This window comes from Calonectris borealis, chromosome 18, assembly GCF_964195595.1.
Source record: "Calonectris borealis chromosome 18, bCalBor7.hap1.2, whole genome shotgun sequence".
NCBI classification, from domain to species: Eukaryota; Metazoa; Chordata; class Aves; order Procellariiformes; family Procellariidae; genus Calonectris; species Calonectris borealis.
Genome location: NC_134329.1, coordinates 7,200,213 through 7,220,238, shown reverse-complemented (window position 1 = coordinate 7,220,238; position 20,026 = coordinate 7,200,213). Strand labels below are relative to the sequence as shown.

General features: G+C 48.4%; 1 protein-coding gene across 5 annotated transcripts in view; it reads right to left on the bottom strand.

Annotated features, from left to right (window-relative positions):
* The window catches only part of CORO1C (coronin 1C), a 54,046-nt gene that overhangs the window by 12,008 nt on the left and 22,012 nt on the right, over positions 1-20,026 (bottom strand). For 3 of the 5 annotated variants that reach the window (XM_075167565.1, XM_075167566.1, XM_075167568.1), the window contains 2 exons: positions 16,694-16,893; positions 4,755-4,877 (listed from right to left, as the gene is read on the bottom strand). In XM_075167565.1, coding sequence (XP_075023666.1) covers positions 4,755-4,877; positions 16,694-16,888 — 318 coding nt within the window. In that variant the 5' untranslated portion in view covers positions 16,889-16,893. Of the gene's footprint in view, positions 1-4,754; positions 4,878-9,321; positions 9,341-16,693; positions 16,894-20,026 lie in introns of those variants that run through there. The other 2 variants (XM_075167567.1, XM_075167570.1) reach the window with 2 other exon arrangements.

Here is a 20,026-nt window from a genome sequence, read left to right as displayed (position 1 = left end):
CCACGCAGGGACAGCAGCAGGGTGAGAGCAGCTTCTACCCCTGCAGCCACCCTTCCTCCCTGCCGAGGGGCAGCCGCAGCAAAGGCAGCGGGTCCCCGAGACCCCCCTTTCTGCTTCGCGCAGTCCCAGCTGGGAACGGTGCAGGGATCCTTCTGTGCAAGCGCAGCTTCGTAGCAGAGTAACTTGCGTGCCAGAAAACTCCAGGACCAAGTTTAAACGCGAGCCAGCGAGTGCAGGGGGAAAGGAGGAGGAAAGGGAGGTATCAGAGGCAAAATACCAATGAAAAGGATGTTTTAAAAGCCTCTGGAGGACAGACAGATTTTTTTTCTTTAAGGGAAAGCCCCTATAGTTTACAGCAGCTGCAGACCAGTGTAATCCTCTGCAGATTACAGAAACTATTGACCTAATAATCCTGCTTGGTATTGCAAAAAAAAGCTAGGAGTGTGAAAGGTCAGGGTACGCTCCCAAGCGACCTGGCCCACTCATTCCTGCACAGGGTGGGGTGTCTGTCTTCAGCGTGGGATGAAATTGGATCCACAGGGCAAATTAAGGAACTTTCGCTTCGGATGCAGGACCCAGCCTGCTGAAGGTGAGGACTCAGGATGAGTAGACAAAGGAAACCTTAAAATATTGCAAGATTAACTGGACATCAGTAACAGTTTGCCAACTCTTCCGCTTGTGGGGGTTTTTGGGTTGGGTTTGTTTTTTGTTTTGTGGGGTTTTTTTAAGTTAACATGGCTGGTTTGTTTGCAATCGAGGAAGTGAAGTCACGCCGCGGTGGTGTGTAGAGGTTTGGGTCTCAGAGGAAGAGCAGGAGGGAAGGGTTTTGCACAAACAGCATGTGAGAAAGAAAATAAAGCAAACTTTTTTAGCATTTTTTTTACACCCTTTAAAGAGAATCAAAAACTATCTCTTCTGGCTCTGCACCAACCTGCAGAGATTAAGTCAACTTCTAGAAACAACATCAATTCCTATATTCACATTACAGGAGGAAACAAATGAGTTTGAGCCCTGGGTTTTATCTACGTCCCTGCTTTTGTACCGCTGCAGGAAAAGGCACTTTGTGCATCCATTTTTTGCAGCTGTAAGACCTTCCCCACAGCCAGCCCGTCCTGGTTCGTCCTGCCCTGGTACCACGTCTTAACTGTCTGCTAGCAGGTTGGTGCCCCAGGTCATTGCAAGGGCTCTGGTTTAATTTTTAAAACAATTTGCGCCATCAAATGAACTCTACTCTGGCCATTACATGCAAACTCATTAGTATTCACCTTCTGATGAAGCAAGTTTTCCATATCTGAAAAGGGCCTCTGATACCATCTACAAGCCTTTACATAATCAAACATTTTCCAGCTGAATTAAAAAACCTGCAGTACGTTACAGTCACTCAGCAGAATATCAAGCATGAATATTTAAGTAATTCCTTATTTGCTGGCACAAGAAAATCATTCTTCAAAGAGAATACCAGAAGAGGCCACAGAAGGTATCTGCATGCCACGGCGTTGTAAAGGAAGTCTTTCTGAGAGCAGTTCAGAGCGGAGGAGATGGGGACTCCCCGTCCCGCTCTTCTGCAAAAGAAGAAAGAAATTCGGCAAAAAAACAGCAAATGGGGCAGAGAGGCTACTGCCATCACCTATACGGCATCGCTTGTCTGATTAGGGCTCTTGTGCTACGCTGGACGTATGAACCGGGCCACCTTCTGAAGAACCGGGAACAAGGCACAAAGAGGAAATACTCAAACACTTGCAGACTACAAATATTTCATTATATCTCGAACCACTTCAAGTGAGTTGTATTTGCCAACTCAAGAGGAATCTGTCGGCTTCGCACTCCAACTGGCAAGGGCAGGAGGGGACAGAGGCCAACGCGTGCCCCGAGGAATAGCCCGCGTGGGACGAAGGAAGAGCATTCGCTGCCCCACGAGCCTACGCGCCCACAGAGAAGAAAGCAGGTGGTGTTTTGGAGAGGTCCATTCTACTCTTTCTTCTGCTGGGATCGCAGTGATACGCTTATACCGCACAAAGGTGGTCTTGCAAGGGTGAGCGGTCCTAAACATTGCCCCCCACCATCTTTTTCTTCTCTACCTCCAAATAATTTCTGAACGCATCAGATGTGACAGCAGAATTAGTGAGTTGACCACCTGAAACCGCCAGATCACACCTATCAAGTGCCTCTCATCAGAAAAATCTCGATGCAGCTGCAAATAGTTAAAAAACCTCTAAAGCTGTCCAAGCTACAAAGTCCAGCAGTATCAGAAAAAGCTGTCTTCTTTCCCAGTCCTTATTTCAATCCCTAGTCTAATGACCTCAAATCCCATACCTGTTCAAGGTTTATATGCAGCTCACAGGGTATTTCCACCTTCTACAGATCTGAGTTTTTATTTATATGAAAACGCTTCTAAGCTTTTGAAAGGGCCAAGTTAACCTTCCTTGTGCAACACAAAGGCTGCAGACAGTTCAAAGTCATGGCTGCAGGGAATCAGCCCTCTTCATCTCGGAGACATTGGTTAGATAGCATCTCAAAGCCATGCTCTCCCCCTCAATACGTGTCTAGCTGACGTTGATGAGATCTGTTGTGGCAGAGGGCGAGATCCTAAATCCTTGAGTGCCAAGGCACAGATGGTCTTTAAAAACATACGGTATTTTTTTAAAAGCAGCTGGCCCTTCTGCAGAAAGCCACGTGATTTCCCCTACCACATCACTTTTTCTCGTTTCGTGTTGGCTAATGAAGAGTTCAGAGCTGACGAACAACCACATATCCTTTAAAGTAAGATGAGTTTATTCAGTGACAGGCTGTTCAGGAAGCAGGACTCCAAAACCTTTATTGAAGAAAAGCAAAGAAAACAGGATGCTAAATTACCCGTGCCAGGACAGAAAAGCAATTAAAAAATGGGAAGGCTCATTAGCTCATCCAATTTGTTTCCAAATAGTCCAGGCCAGGGTTGTTCTTTACATACTCTAGCTCCGTCCAGCCCAGTTAACAACTGTCCCAAATGATTTGGGATACATCATTTCCCATCAGAAGTTATGCGATACTTAACAGGAGATTCAACTTAAGTCTTCAGTCCTCTTGGCTTTCTTCATCTCTGCTGTTGGCACTCAGCTTCCCTGCATTTTAAACCTCCAGCTAACATGCCCCTAACATCCTCCAAATCATGAGCTGCATACGCTTGCTCCTTCAAGCGCAGCGAGGACTCACTTATTTCACCTTCCCCGCTCCTTGCTCCCTTCCACTCAAGACACGGTGACACCAACAGGCTCCGTACACGAACACGAGGGCGCACACTCGCAGCCAGCTACACCATCGCGTCTGTTTGCGCAGTTGTAGGCTCAGAGTCTTGCAGACAGTTTGTGTCTACATCAGGAGCAGTTGGACAACTCGTAACTGAACACTGTTGGTTTTTCTACATAATTCAATCCCTCTGGAGCCTCACGACATACTTCTCATTGCACTTGGATTAGAGACTTATTTTGCCTCCAAGAAGGCAGCTATGGACCTCAGCTTCGCCTGCTCCTGTTGATGCTCATGTTTCAGAGCGCGCTCCTTCCGACTCGCAGCCCTTCTGGATCCTAGTTTCTGGAGGAACATTCCTGCGTCCTTCAAAGCTTAGTTCCAGCCCAGTAGTGAACGTTACAAACACAGAAGCTTGTTGTTTTGTTTAATATTAAATATAGTACATTTTGTTAACATGCTTCAGCTTCCAAGACTGAGAGCTCACAGGCAAGAGCTGTCCCAGGATAAGCCTCTTGGGATGAATCCCCTCCCAAACATTTTAACGATGAACAGAAGCAAAGGAATTTATCTGACATGATCTATAATAAGATTTCAATATAACATTCAGCCTACAGCATTTCTAAATATGGCCAAAGATCACTGAAGTTATTTGGCATTATTTCATCTTACAAGGATTTTCTTTCACTTATTCTGCTGTGTTCGCATACACGGGATTCCACATCCATCACGGAGCAAGGTCGTCTATTGTTCAGTGGGCTCTGACTGAGGTAAAATAGGTCTCAGGACCAAGGCTGGCAGGTGCAGAATTTGGATTATTTTGTATTTATTAAAAAAACCTTTTGACATCTACTCACAACCTGTAGATACAGGAAAAAATGAAAGCGTCACCCTTAAATCAAGGGCTGAAGCAATTCTGCAACCTGATGGGCTTGCTCCCCTCCAATCCCCACCTCTTCCCAACACACACCACTACATCCATCAGGATATTTGAGGTAAGGAACCATCCCAGTCTTCTGCAAAGCACAACAAATCAAAACACCTCACCACTGACTGGCACTCTTTCTTCTCTTCCCTCTTCCCAAACATCAGACTAATCCCCAGGGGAAGGAAAAATGGAAGAGCACCTGAAGACAAAGCCAGGAAGAGACAGGCCAAGTCCGTTCCTCAAAGTGCCATCTCAGTGCTGAAGAGATTCTTCTCAGAAGTCTGAGGTTGCACCTTCTCCGACATAACGCGAGAAGAAAGTGCCAGCTGCGAGAGTTCAAATTCTGCTGTTACGCAGGTAATAAAGCCTGCTCTCCTATTTTTCCTCCAATTTTTAGCTAGGTCCTGCAGCCAAGACAGCATCGTTTCTTAAGCCGAGACAAAATGTGGTCTGCAGAATGCTCATGACCACTCTCACATCAGCAAGGGCTCTGCCCTCGGCGTCAGTACAGGAGGTCTCCTTACAAATACAAGTGTCATTTGCAGCAGCATTTTGAGCGTGAAGCAAACGCCGCCCCGCAAGACAAATTAAACGCACTTACCATGACGGTGCAGTCCTCAGAGCCACTGGCGATGACCTGGTCATTATGAGGACACCAGTCTATGTCCAGCACCGGTCCTGTGTGGCCGCACACTGTCGGGTAGGACTTGTCAATTCTGCCTGTCTGAAGGGGGGAAACAAGGAAGAGAGCTGTAATACACGGACAGCACAGAGCACGTCCCACAGAGCGGAGGAAGATGCTTCCTAATTCCCCATTCGCTCTTTCACAATTCCGTGAAATTTGAATCATCTCATTTATCACTGGAGGGAATGAACCAGCGACTCTTCTCCAGCACCGACTAGCTGGAACTCCCGACGGTGCAGGACAGGGGCTCAGAGGTTCAGCACGGGAGGGCTTTGCTGCCCCTCGGGTGCAGGGGTGCTTTGCTGCATCTCAGCATTTGCTGCGACGCCATCCCTTTGTCCGTCCGCAGTGTTTCGGGAAGAGGGCTCTGCCCGCACGGTGAAGCTCTGGTTTTGTCTGTGCTTCACAGCGGAGGCCAGCGACAGCTAAAGATAACCAAGCTAAAACTTTAATTGAAGGGTGTTGCTGGTCATGGAGTTTACCAAATCTGCTTGTTTTCATCATAGAAATATTTTGCTTAGATGGAAAGTTTTTAGGACACAGTTGTAAAATACTGTTTTCAGGAATAAATACTGCTGACCCAGACTGCCACAGCCACCCCTGCTCCGTACCTGGCTCTCTACAGCCAGAGGATCAAGGTCACCAGCGTGCTGCCAAAGTTGAGCTCACTACATAGATAAACTTCCCAAGAAAACAAGGTTATAAGATGTTCTCACTTCAACGGAGGCAAATCTCGTGATGCCGACACAGCTCTTGCAAGTGCGCCGACTTTGCTGACCGGGTCTACAGTTTGCTGATGGAGCCCCTTAACATCCTGAAGCACCCAACCCCCCAGACTGCTGAGACACCAAACACCCCATCTTCCCTGTGTGAAAGGAAATAAAAATCATTCTGGCTAATCATCGTTATCTCTCTTGGTCGAGTCTCGCACACATGGGAAGCAGTATTTAAAAAACTGAAGACAGACGGCAGTAGCGGCAGGGTGAGCAGGAGACTCCGGCACTTCCAGGGCCAGAACCCGGGTCCCGCTCCGAGGGGTTTTGTTTCCAGGGAACGCCGCGATGGCCTTTTCATGAGCGATGGGAGAAGAGAGGCAGGAGGAAGAGGTCTGGGACGGGGTCGTCTTCTTTCGTGTTTAAACACGCAGAAGAAATGGCTGGCATTTCACTTCTGCCATTCGGTGATGACACTCCCCAACCTTGGAGGTTACATCTCTTAACATATGCCTCCTACCCGTCTCCCTGCGGAAGGCTGCTCCTATTCAACGCTGCCTTACGTACAAAGGATCAGAATAATGCTGGACACTGGCTTTTGAAGACTACTGACCTGAAGACCTCTACTAGCAACAAAACGAGATATAGATCCAAACAGACTAAGTTACAGAAACAAAACAACCACTCTTCCCTAAATAGCCAAATTTAGGTTTCAAAAAAAGACTGTCTCAGTGATTCAAATGCTTTTGAAATTATTAAAAGTGAAAGTGTTGTAGATGAAAAGCCATAAACCAGACATTCAAAAATTAAAGTCTGTGTAATCCCTCTTGGATGCCATAATGTGAAATAGGATTTAAAAAATTAATACATCCAGCTGACATGTATAGTCCATCCATTTTAATTTATCTAATTAAAAAAGAATCATGCAGAGCATACGCGCACGAACATATTTCAGAAGTCACATTACAGGCTAAATACAAATATAGACCTAAATCAAAAGAAAAAACACGACTAAAACACTGAGACGTCAGTGACTACCTGTTCTTGCTCCGAGGCAGGGCTCGGAGTAATCCTCTAAGAGGAGCCTATGGTAATTATTTGCAGGCTGCACGAGTGCTTGTCAGTTTAGTTTAGAGTTTTTACAGTAATTTATTACTGGAGGGAGGAAAAAAAAAATTCAATTTGAACAAATTAAACCACAAACTTCACCTTTCAGTTTTGATCACGATGAACCTGAACAGCACGAGCAGCAGCAGCCAACTGCCTGCGACAGCCAGCTGACCGCAGGGACCAGGCCACCCCACCGCCTGCTTCTGATCACCCCAAACAGAGCTCATTTTTTAAACCAGCTATCTCGTACATCCATTAGCTCACTAAACGGCAGTGCTCCGAGGGCAGCGAGGAAAACGAGACGACAGAGGCTCCGTGTGAGCAAGAGGGACCTCCCGATGCCCGAAAGCAGAAGGGACCAGCGCAGCCGCGGGCTTCCAGCTCCCACAGGGAGCGAGGCCCCTTCCCCTTCCCTTGGCGAAGCAGCAAGCTAGAGTAAAGCTCAGTCTGGTCACCAAGCTAGCGTAAAGCTCAGTCTGGTCACCAAGCTAGCGTAAAGCTCAGTCTGGTCACCAAGCTAGAGTAAAGCTCAGTCTGGTCACCAAGCTAGAGTAAAGCTCAGTCTGGTCACCAAGCTAGAGTAAAGCTCAGTCTGGTCACCAAGCTGAGGAACTTGAGACGGATGCACAGGCGCGGCTGTTTTGGTCAAGGACAGCATACACTTCTCGGGCCAGAGCCATCTGGATCAAGAAGAAATTGCAGATACACAAAGGGGAAGTTAAACCAAACTGAGCAGAAATATCTTTGCACCATGTTACCGGTGAATAGATGGTTATCTGCATCATCTGTAAAGTGCACCCTCTTCCTGCCTGGATGTGGATAGTGACATATGAAAACCATTTCTAACAAGGGAACAGACAGAGTAAGGATGGGGAAAACGAGATGTTATTTAGAAGCAGTGTGGGAGATGCAGTAACTTCAGGCAACCTCAAGCATATTCACAAAAATTTACGAAACGGAGCAAGCAGAGTACAAACAAGAGAAGGAGATGTCACCACGCTGCCTGCAAACACAACAGCTCCCCAGGGTCTGGCAGAGGAAGACAACGCCGGGGAGACGCACAGGCCACGGCATCAACTGCGACACTTGGGCGCTGCACTACTGCGCCAGAGGACCAACCCAGCTGCTCACCGGGGTCCACAAAGAATAGCGTCAAAACAGCAGAACGAGAATAAATAAGGATGTAAATGGACAGAAGGGCTTACTGGCCAAAAGGCTGCCGTGCTGCTCAAAGCTGCAGTTCGGCCAGCAGAAGTCCAACCACTTTCAGAGAAGCTACTGACTTGTGGTCAGAAACACAAAACCGTCTTCACAGCGCAGAGGAAACCACGGTGCTTTCCTGAACACGTAACAAAAAGCAAGAGCTCTCCTCGGCAACGCTTCTAAATGCACTTCATCTGCTCCACTTTACCAAAAAAAAAAAACCAAACCCACACAACACTTTTATGAGAAAGCGCGACCCTTCAGAGAGGATCGGGGGGGGCTGTCAAGGGACAATAACTCATGTCACCATCCCAGGGCCTGACCCAGCACACCTTCCCCTCAACCACCCAGCAGGGTACGAAATGAGCTGGTTTTAACTCGGATGTGTTACTTTACCACCTCTCTAAGCCAGTTTTGCAAATACTGCCCGCGCAGGCTACACCGCAGGCTTCCTCCTCCCGGCAGCGTTCCCCTCTCCGGAGCAGGGGACCCCTATTCCTGGCATCGTTTGGGATTAGCTGTGCACAGAAGAGCTTTAAAAACAATATTTGGGGGACTCTGCCAAAAGGGAAAGACCAGGAAGCCTGCAGTAAGGTATTAAAAAAAACCCGCCAGCCTGTAAAATTACCAAATTCAACGTTTCTAAACACAGTTCCTTTTAAAAGAGACGCCTCTGCCACAAGAACACCACGAGGTTTGCAACTTCGCTGCCAAATGGGTGCGTTTTCATGCTACCGTAATACTCCCAGGTTTGGGGAGTTATTTATTTATTTTTAAAATGTAATCTTTTAATTAGTTAAGAATCTAAAATAAATCTCAAGTGCTGATACACAGCTTAAAATTAACTTGGTACGACTTCAAGAAATTAAATCCTTCTCATAATCCATTACGACTCTGGTTGAGCAACACATCACAGTAACAACTTTTGAAGCTCAGAGTTGTATTTTACAAGAAGTTAGCCAAAAAGGTGAATTTGAGGATTAGCATTAATATGGATGGCGTTGACTAGAAGCACACTTAGTATGCAGGTCCTTCACCAGGTGGTAAGCTGACCTCACCAAATGAATTCATTTAGTGCTTTCATGTATCCCAGATCGGAAAAAACTGACAGATGAGAAGAAAAAAAATTATTAAATCCAGAAGGGACAGATAAGCGGCACAGAAAAACTGTTCCTAAAAGTGGTAGTTTTATGAATTCATTTGACTCTCTTACGATCACTTCTCTGCCAGAAAAGGGCAATTGGTTGCAGGAAACAGCTCATGGATTATGGTAAAAATATCACGGAGAACAGCTGCTTCCCCCAACCCGTGGCTGCGCTCATTAAGATCGCCATTGAAAACAGGGAAGTGGCATCAAGTTGCACAAGCAAAAGCAATTCCCCCCCCTTACTCTGCAGAAGTTTGAGGAAGGAAATCAGGTCACAACTCCAAAGTTTGAAATACAAACCGACTAGCACCTTTTCTCTGTTAGAGAGGATATTCCTTTTTTCTTAGTTAAACGGTCTGTTTTCCTTACAGCAAACTCAAGTTTCACAAACTCCAGCCGAGTGGAGCTTGATGTGCTCTGGCCACCGAGCCTCCACCTCTGGCTGCAGCAGCTGGTCATGCAGGAGGCAGCTGGGAGAAAATACTGCAGTAGGATGTAATGAAAGTGCATTGCTCTCTCGTGACCATGACAAATAGACATTAGTCACCCAGCAAACCAATCAAGGCATCCATAACTAATTCAGAAGATTACGAAAAGTGTTACTCCCAAAAGGTCTACTGTAATGCCATGCAATAAGAGACTTTAAGGCATTCATAACTACATACTGCTTTCAAACCGGACCTCTATGAACATTGCTTGTGCCCTCCAAAAATTCCTCAGCAGCGTTCCTGTTCTCGTTTTATCACCTTGACAGCTGCAGGGCTGGGACATTACTGTAGACATTGCAGGCTGCGACAGAACCGGAGACAAAGGTCCTTGTTCCGGAGGGCCCAGACGTAAATGGATGCATCCAGAAGGAAGAAAAACGCGGTGTCAGGTAGGAATCCTACACAAAGCCAACCCTGCCCGAGCAGTGCTTAAAAAACCACGGCACAGCGCGGCCCCAGCAGATTTGGCACCACCGCTCAAAGCACAGTACGGAGGGTTTCAGGCGGGTGGGCAGGCAGCAATGGCGAGGTTCGTTCCATGCCGCTGGGAGAGGACTGGAGCAGCTGGGGGACTTCATGGTTTGCAGCGGGTGCTTGCAGCTGACCGGAGAATGGAGAGGCAAGAGCTGGTTGCACCTGCAGGATGCTTTACGCTGGAAAAGGGTATGTTTGTCTGCAGAATCCTTCACAAAATTGGTTGCAACAATCAGCTGCTCACATGCTGGCTTTAAAAAAGGAAAAAGACAATGCAAACAACCCCCCGAAAGCCAACCTGCTAACTCCCATGACTCAGAGCTGGGTGCGCAGTGCGGCTCCAGCATTTCAGCTAACGTCCATCCCAGTTTCCAGAGGAAAAGCCCTAAACACACTTCAAAATTAAATTTCAGCCTAACTTTCAGCTGAGGAAGCCCTTCGGGTAGAAGATGCAGAGATTCAAAACAGAGAGACCTGCTGCCCAGAATTACATTACAATTAACAAGATACAGAGTCGCTCTTTTGTTCCACCCCTAAAGTATGATTTCAAAAGCAGTTAATTCCCCTTTTAGTAAAACAGATGTACTACCTTTCCAACTGAGGGAAAACTAACTGGTGTCCTAAAAGTTTAGGGCTCTGGGACAAAGTGGTAAAACCCCGCTGCAGTTCCGGGGGCGGCGGAAGACAAGCACCCATCCAGGGAGGACAGAGCTGCTGAGCGAGGAGGCAGCACCCAGAAGCACCCACGGGGAACAACAGCCTCGCGTCACCCAAACACGCTCATCCCCGAGGGCTGGGAACGGACGATCCAGGACTCCAGCATCAGCCACGGCAAAACAAACTGGGACCAGTAAAAATGCAGACGGGGAAGGAGGAAACAGAAGAACGTCTGGACAGATCCCAGGGAAGAAGCCATTCTATTCCAACCATTTCTGTTGAACTCATTTTGTCCCTGGACTTCCAAGATTTCAGTTTAGTTGGAAGTTTTAAAGAGCTAATCCAGGATTTCACCCTCCGTTTCAGGCCCACCTGCAGCCCTGCTCTAAGTGTGCTTATATGTATGGTTTGCATATGTATGTTTGTACCCTACATAAACCAGTGACGTTATGCCATGGAGACAACAACTTAGAAATTCATGCATTATTTTTCATCTGAATCTTGGACAACTGCACAACTTACAAGGACTTACTCCACTCCTCACACTCGGTTTTAACCGCTGCATACAGGCAGGCAGCCGTGCAGCATGCGTGGTGCTCTCCAGGTGCAACAACCTCTCTTTGGTACCTGCTTGCAGACAAAACCATCAAGCGCAACTTCCATTTTCATTATTGGACAAGGCCTTAAAGCTGCAGCAGTATTTGTGCAAACCATTGGCTGACCGTAAGACAGGGGAGAGTATTTGCTGCTTGCTTTCCTAGAGAAATGAGATTTATTAGCCACACTGCCTGCCCTCTCTTCCCTAGTACACTAGAACCTGATGATCCATTGGAATCAAACCGGTAGTGATAAATATAAACGTGGTGGGTTTTTTTTTTTAAATCAGCTTTAGAGGAAAATCCAAGGTGAAATAAAAGAAAGAAATCCAAATTAGAGCCCGACTAGGGAAGGTGCAGCTACAGCCCAAGCCCACGTCCCCGCTGAGCGGCACAGGCCCCCCGGCTGGGCTAGCGAGGCACCCACGGGAGGTGGGCACGTGCTGACGGACCGAGAGAGAAAGGAGAAGTAAGGGAGCTGGGGAACATTTGCTCTCTGCAGAGTGAACGTAGGAAAAATCTGCAAGAAACCAGGTTTTAGCAATTCCACTGGTCATAAGATAACTTAGATCTTTAAAAACCACCAATGTCTTGCTTTTTTATTCAGTTGTTGCGGAGCTGTCTTGAATTTTAATCTCCTCCACCCAACATTCAAAACTACTTGGAGCTGCATGGAAGTCTGACGAAAATTTAGGGGGAAATATCCCTTCAGTCTTCAACCTTTCAAACTTCTCTCACAGGGACATTGCTATGAAAAAGACCTACAGCACTAGTACTGACTGGGGCTCCGTGGCAGCCGAAGTCAAGATGACAGGAACTCATTTTAATTCATATCCTTCCATCCGCACTCCATCTAAAATTGCTGGAAGGGCTCAATGAACCCATCACAGCAGTACCTCCCGATTTTATTTTACACACAATTCAGAAAAGGATGATTTTTTCCCAGTCCTTCCTGGAGGAATGAGAATCTGGAACAGCTGATTAACAACTTACATATGCCATGGTTGAACACTAAGGCACGTCACTTGCAGAACAACATATTCCTTCACGAAGATCACTCCTGAGGTGTGCACTCACCCACCCACATGCTAATTGCCTCTCAGGGCACCCATCTGATCACAGCTTCTGTAGGAATGCTGCCTATGTAAAGGGAGTGCAGTAAGAAGTCAGGCACACAAATGGAAAATCTAATAAAAGGTGTATGCAAAGGGGACTGAATAAGCCTCTTCTAAAGGCCTTACATAACGTGACTTTCAGCTGAAGGCATCTTTCTAGATGAACCGAAACAAAAAGGAACCCTTTGCAGCAGCTTTTTTCTTTGCAGATACAAACTGCAAAGATTTTTCGAGGAGGGAAAAAAAGATTGTACCCAGTTCTGCTGTAACGTAGACCCAGCACCAGAACCATGCACTAAACCCAGGTATTTGCAAGCCCCTTTCCCCAGCCCACCAAGAAATCCACAAAATTTTTAACTGGGCTGTAAAACAGGGATCACCCATTGAGTTGGGCGAGTGTAGCCCACACAACCCCTCTCCTTTGACAGCAGAGGCAGGCAGATCTCTGCCCTGCTGTTTCAATCGCCATCCGAAGGGAGATGAGCCCACCGCACGCTGCACAGCAAGGGGCACAACCCTACCCAACAGCATCCCAGAAGATAAATCTGCAGTCTTGAGTTCATCCTGCTGGGAATGACGCACAGCAGGGAAGACGACAAGCCCGCCACCCGAACACCAAGCAACCCACCCGGGCTGAGCACGGGAGGGCTGCAGGGGCAAGGCAGAACGACCGACTCTCGGCCCCTGCACAACGCTGTTGGGAAAGCACCCAACCTACCCGCTGAGCTGGGCACCGAAAGCCACCGAGGCAGCTGCGCACACCCATCCCGCTCACACCGGAGACCTCCGGGGGCCGTGAGCAGGAGAATCGCTTCTTTCTTCACCTGCCTGACTCTTCCTCCATTCCCTAAGTAACTACCTACCATGCCGGAGGTGATCTCCATCTAATCTAGCAGCATGTGCCCACCAGCAAGCAAAGGCTGAGGCAGGCACCACTTGATTGAAGAGTTTTATCCTGGGGTTCCCTCCCTGTGCACCCACTGTTCTGCTTGGGACAAGGCTCAAAGAAAATCAACTCTAAAAGCCTGCAAGTTCCCAGTTTAATGGCGATATTCTACACTAACGCTTTGCTCAGTACCAGTCACCCATAGTCCAGAATAAGCAGGCAAGTTTTCAGTGTTTTTCCCTGGTGTGTACCGTTAATGCTGATTAGCTTGACTCTTATCATTTACACACCATTAATTGATATAAACTACAGCTTTTGAAAAATACGTGGTCCATTCCAACGGAGGCCGTCTCTCCGCAGACCAACCGACCTGTGGGAATTGCAATTTTCAGCAACTCAGACAGCGGCCGTGGCTCTTGCTGGCGCACGGGAATGGCGAGTTCCTGGCAAAGGCCCTGCACATGTGCAGGCAAGAAAACAGGAAGTTCAGACAAAGCATTTCCACAGCCAGCAAACCCCGCTCAGCCCCACCAGCCCCGGCTGCTGCTGCTCCGCACCGGGGAGCCCCGGGGGATGGAGGATGCGGGGATGGAGGGAGGATGCAGCCCCCTGGGTCCCCGCACACCTCCACCCGGAGGGACCCTCACCACCGCCTCCGTCCGCCCCGCGGGGCCAGGGGGGCGGAGGAGCGGCGCGGCCCGCAGCGCGGACCCCGGAGCCGGGCAGGGCGAGGGGCGCGGCGGGGCCGCGGCCGCGCAGGGGTTAACGGCCGCGCACTTGCCGCGCCGCGCCCCCGCCCCCGCCAATCAGCGCGGCGGCGGCCGGCGGCCCCGAGCGCTGCCATGACCATATAAGGTAAAAAGCCGCGGCCGCCGCAGTGCCGCTGCGGCGGGAGCGGGTGCGCGCGCGCGGCGGGGCGGGGCACCCCGGCGCCCTCCTCCCCGGCACATGGGTGCTCGATGCGGGGGTCCCGGGGCGCTCATCCCGCCCCAAAAATCACCCCGACCCCCAGCCCCTGCCCCTGGCCGGGGAGGGAGCCGGGAGCCGCCCGCCTGGCAGCAAAAAGGCTGCCACAACAAAAAAAACACAGTACGACTGGAACTTGGAATGGGAAAAAACGTTTAAAATGAGGAAAAACTCCCTCTCTGTGATCGCCCGGGCCCTTTGAAGCGCAGGCTGGGCGGAAGGTCAAGCCACATTAGAAGTAATTCACTGTGACCCGCACAGCGCTGGATTGGAGCGGACACGATGCAATTAAGTTATAGGAGGGCCATTTTCCCTGCAGACCCTGGCAGCCTCCCGAAGGCTCTGAAATGCAGCAAGTGTATTTTTATGGCTCAATTTTAAAATCATACCAAAACCATGGTTTAAAATTGACCCTTTTTTTTCCCCTCTCCCGAATATAACAGCAAGGATCTTGCTGTGGGAACTCAATGAATACCTCTGCTAAACGGGCTCAAACAGAAATCAAAATGTTAGGGTGTTGAAGGAACTGGAGGAGCAATTTCAGCAGCCGAGGCTATAAAAATAAATGAGGAAGAGAGGAACTGGTTAGAGCAAAGCCAGCAACGTGTTGCATTGCAAAAGAACGTGTCAGGCTGGGGGTTTAGGAACAGAGTTCCTCCAGCTTTGCATGAAACCTTGTCATATGTGAATATTAAGTAGCTGTATAAGACAAGACAGGAACATCGTTGAGGGCACAAAGGCAACGACAAATACAGAGGAGAGCAGGAGGAATAACTGAATAAACATAAAAAGCAAACAAACATAAGATGGCACTTAAAAATGCAAAAGGCTGCATCACTCAGGATGAGCAGGAATTTCTGCCAGGGACTGAGAAAACATTGGGAAGTAAGAGAAAAAGAGGGGTGCACGTCCTCTGCCGTCAGCATTTGATTGTGTCGTGATGCAACACAAGTGCAACTGCGCGCTGTGTTGAGCAAGGAATTTCTGATCGAGATCTGTGCCATCGTGCATGGCTTGGGCAAGAGCAGGACACGTGGCCCGAAGATGAGCGCAAACCAGAATACTTGCAAAGAAGAGCTGATAATAAGATGAGCAAAATGGAGAGCTATTTAAGGAGGTTAGGGGTTTGGCTTGCTTCGCTTAGCACAACTGAGGCATAAGTGAGAACTCGCTGCCTCTGTTCCTGTAATGCACTCGCCATGTGGGATGCTATATTCAATTCTGGTCACTATTTCTATATATAAACAGGGCAGATCTGCAAACGGAGCTAGGAAAAAAGGACAGGGCTGATGACAGACTGAGGACATTTTAAGTGTATAGTTAAGAGAAGCTTGAGGGTCACAAAGAAAATAATTAATGTTATAGAAGAAGACTTTCATCACAAGAATTTGCTGGTTGAGCATCAGAAAGGGAGATGAGAGCGCTGCTCTCCAACAAGGGTGGAAGAAAGACGCTCTGCGATTTTTTGTATCGGGGGGCAACAGGAATTTCTTTCAGTCTGAGACACCGCTCCTACTCATTTGCGTGCTTCATACCACAGCATTGTAAGAGACTGCCAGGAAGGGTTCTGCACCCATCTTTTCAGCCTCCCTCCAAATCTCTGATCCGGCCGTTCTCACGGCTGATGGGCAGGAACCTAACTTTTCTGTCTGTTCTGCAAAGCACACCCCTGGGGTTCTACGAATAAATTCAAAGTATAAGGGAAAGAAGTAGAGTGTATATACGGGCTCACTGAAAGATTATTTACTGGAGACTCAGCAGCGTTTTGCACAGCAGAGAACGTAAGGGGTGTTTCCCTGCCCAAGGTCAGATGAAGCCCCTCTCCTCGGTATGTCGGTTGGACTCGATGATCTTAGAGATCTTTTCCAACCTTAATGATTCTATGATTCTATGTCAGGTACTAGGGGATAACAAGATCTGGCTGAAGTATAAAGCCTAGACACAGCCCTGTGATCAGGGACAACTGCAGGACAGCTGCCATGGTACTTGGAGGAGCTGTTTTCTCACCCAGATTGTTCTTGTCTTATACCATATAAAAAGTAACTGAAGGGACTGGCAGCAGCCTAGGCCAGCTCCGATGGAAATGCCCTGCGTGGAGCCAGCTCACTCCTTTGCACCCATCTGATACAGGGAGTAATTAGGTTCAGGTGCATTCCTGAATTAAGTGATGATCGCAGAGCTCAAAAAGCTGAATCCCTGACAGTGGAAAAACCTGCCCACTGCTATCATAACTAAAAAGGCTTCATTAGGCATATGATTCTACGTAGAAACTTCTGCCATAAAGAATTGGCTCAGAGTAGTCAAGCAAAGTGCTTATTTACTGTGTTTAATGTACAGGAAGCATCAGACTGATTAGAGAGACATTAAATGGATTCGTACATGGCACTACTGAGCAGCATTTGTCACAGAGACTTCACAGCCTTCATGTATTCATAAACAAGTGCCAAAATGACAACAAAGCTGAGCGTGTAATAGCGAGAAACTTTCAAAAAGCACTTACCTTGTGCAAAGGCAGCACCAGGAACGCTCCGCCACCGCTAGCATCTACAATTATTGCAACAAATCGGGGGTTTACAGCACAAAAGGAGCTATCCCAAGTAACACGGGAGACGCGGATGTCGTCGTAACACTGATCGTTTTTCACCGCTTGGCCAAACACGTGCCGAAATTTGCTCTGTCGTACCACTCGCCTCATTGTGTCTGCAGAGAAGAGGAACGTCAAAAGAAGGAGATCAGTTACAGGTGCAGAGACCTCCTGCTTGCCCAGAAGATGCCAAGGACCTCCACCGGACCCTCTCCTTGCACCATCACCCGGCTTCCAGCCACACAGAATCACAGTTCCACTCACTATTCCTGCACCTTGCTTTAGACCTGCTAAGTTCTCAGCCAGTTTTCCCTTTTTGTGTTGGCTTTTTTAATAAAGTTTCAGGCTGCTTTGCACCAAACAACTGAACTGCACTTCCAAGGGTGTTTCACAGAAAGAATTTGCCGGTTAAGCATCAGTTTTCCCATTGTAAATGTATTCTCTTATTGCAGTAAAGGAAGTTCCTAATCCTAAAAGCAGTTTTTAGACAAGTCTCCACATATTTTCAGGGATAAATCTGGTCTCAGATTGAACTTGTTTACTTTCAAGTCAGACAGGGTCCAGAAGATGTAAATAAAAATGCAAGCTCTCAAAATCCGGTGTTCCTGTGAAGTGGTTCCACATGTTCGCTAGCTTCCATTTCTTTCTTCTAACTCCAAAATCTCACTAAAAAATAATAAAATTCGTTTCCTAGGCAGAAAGGAGTAATGGAAACAAGCTAATGACTCAAATTAACTTAGTGTGTCTGTAGCACTTCTCCTTCTCTTCAGAAAAATAATTTTCAAGAGGGCTTGGGTTAGAATAGAGGGAAAGGGACTGCCATGGAAAATTCCAGCACCCGAGCCCTGGAAGAAGACACGGGCACAACACCGCGTGCGAAAACCAACGCTGGAAGTGAGCGACTGTATCGCCCTCCGTGTACGCAACCTACGGAGCCCTCGCATCTGGGAAGGACTCTTCCCATCGTACAAGATTTTTCTCCCTCAATCAGGGCTTGCAGGAGAACGAGGAGCCTCCATATAGCATCTTGCTTTTACATATGAGAAAAATATTTCTGCCCCATTCTCTAGGGAAAGCAAAAAAAAAAAAAAAAAAAAAAAAAATAAAAATAACCTCCTATCTTGCCTCCCAGTAGGTCCCCAAGCACATGCAGAGGCTGGGAAAAACTGCTCAGCTCCACGGAGCTTCTTGCTCCAGACCCACCAGCCTGATGCTCTCAAGTGAGAGCCTCTGAACGCGGCTCCAGCCCGACTCCCTCCGCGCAGCCTGTCTGCAGCAACAGCGATAAAAGGCTGCGTGTCTGTCTCGAACTGCAAAGGCTTTGCATGAAAGCGCAGCGAAAAAGAGACTTCAGAATGATCGCTGTTTTGTAGTCTCGGAGGTTAAAAAAAAAAAATTAACAGCAACAAAAAGCTGAATAACTAGAGGAAAGCACTCATCAGAGCTGGGAAATAAGCAGTCATGTAATATGTTTGAAGAGGAGAAAAATGTTACAATTAACATGACAGACAGCTATCGAGTGAAATGCTCTGGTTTCCGCATAGATAAGAAAAAAATAATCAGAGTGTTTGTTTTCCTCCAGCTCCCCCAGACCACGTCCAGCTGAAGCATTTGGGAATTGGCACTGGCCACCTCCACAGCGGCTCCGGCTCCAGCCTGGGCAGCTGCCGCCGACACGGGCCCGCCGCGGTGGAATTGCCATCGGTCACCGGTGCGAGGGTAAGAGCAAAGCCCAGACCGAGGGTCACAGCCCAGGCAGCGTGTTAGCCGTGCGGGGAAAAGGCAGCTTCTCCGCAGACACGGATATTAAACGCACCGATTACGGGGTCCCACGTCTGTCCCCAGGCGTGGGGTGGAGGCCACCGACCGCCTTCACACGGGCCACGCAGCTGGCAATGGCTTTTGGCCACCGATGACCTGAACTCGGCTGGTGAAGGGCTCTGCATTTCTTTCCAGCCATTGCGAGTAGGTGGGTTTTCCCCGCAGCGTTTCTCTCGGTACCATTTCTATACTCATGTCCTGTTAAATCTCCCCAGTTAACTTGATCACTTCAAAGCTACAGAAGGGCCACAAACACCCTCACGCAGTTTAAGAAAAAACAGGTGTAGTTTTTAAATGCAAAGTTTTGTGAATGATTGGGGTGCTTACGATGTCCACGTGAAAAAGCTATACATAAATTATTAATAATTACTATCATATTATAGATGAACTTTAGCTTCCTCTGTACTTCACATCAGTTAATAGAATTGCATAATACGCTTTCTGCCAACTACTTCACTTACAGCACAAATAAAAGGCCTGTTCCACGCTGGACACAGCCGGGGACACCGAAGTGCAATGGGAAGTTGCCAGCCAGGAGCTGCTCTCCAGCTCCGGCGGCAGGTAAGGGTGCAGCACCCAGACACCCGTTTCTTTTTACGCTCGTAACGCACAGCAACACCTGAGAGTTCACGTTCAGCTCTACAGCCGGATGGAGCAGCTGAAGCCGTAGGGCAGACGGTACCTTTCATGCGATGGGACTGTGAAATATTAGGAGCAAACCACTACGCACACGGGACAGAGAATTCATCACCTGGCAGTGAAGCGCACCCATTTTTTGGGGGGAAAAAATACAACTGCTCCGCTCACAGTGCGATGCGGGTTTTTGTTTTGTTTTCAGGCAAAGGAAGAGATTAAGTTATCCAAAATGGATGGGGGAAAGGCTGCCGAAGCAGATGGTACGTCGTGCCTCGAGATGGAGCGCTGCCAGCGCGGGCGGCTCGGTGGGCTCCCCAGGGATGCACGCGTGGCCGTCCCCAGCGGGGAGGGTGGGTGGATGAGGCAGGGCACAGCTCCATCCAGGGCACCAGCCCCGTTCCCTGGGTGGATTCGGAGCATGATCCCAGCCGAGCCCCAGCCCCACTGAGTCACGCACAAAGAAAAGGTGAAGTTCAACTTAAAAGATCCCCGAAAGACGAGAAACACGCTGTACTATCAAACTGCCCGAGGCTCAATTAAGATACATCATAAAAAAATGCAGTTCCACACCCAGTTACTAATTTATTGTGTAGACTCATTCAGAGACCTGTCAGACATTTTCATCCCGAGAGGGCTCCTCCCAGCCGTAAGCCGCTGGGCTCTGCACGGCAGGCAGGGCTCTGCTGCCCGGACTTTTGCATCCACGGCTTCGATTCTGCCAAATCCTGCAGCGAGCATCGTGCAAGAGCAGCATCACCCCCTTCCTCCCTCCCTCGCTGGCGCGCGAGGTGA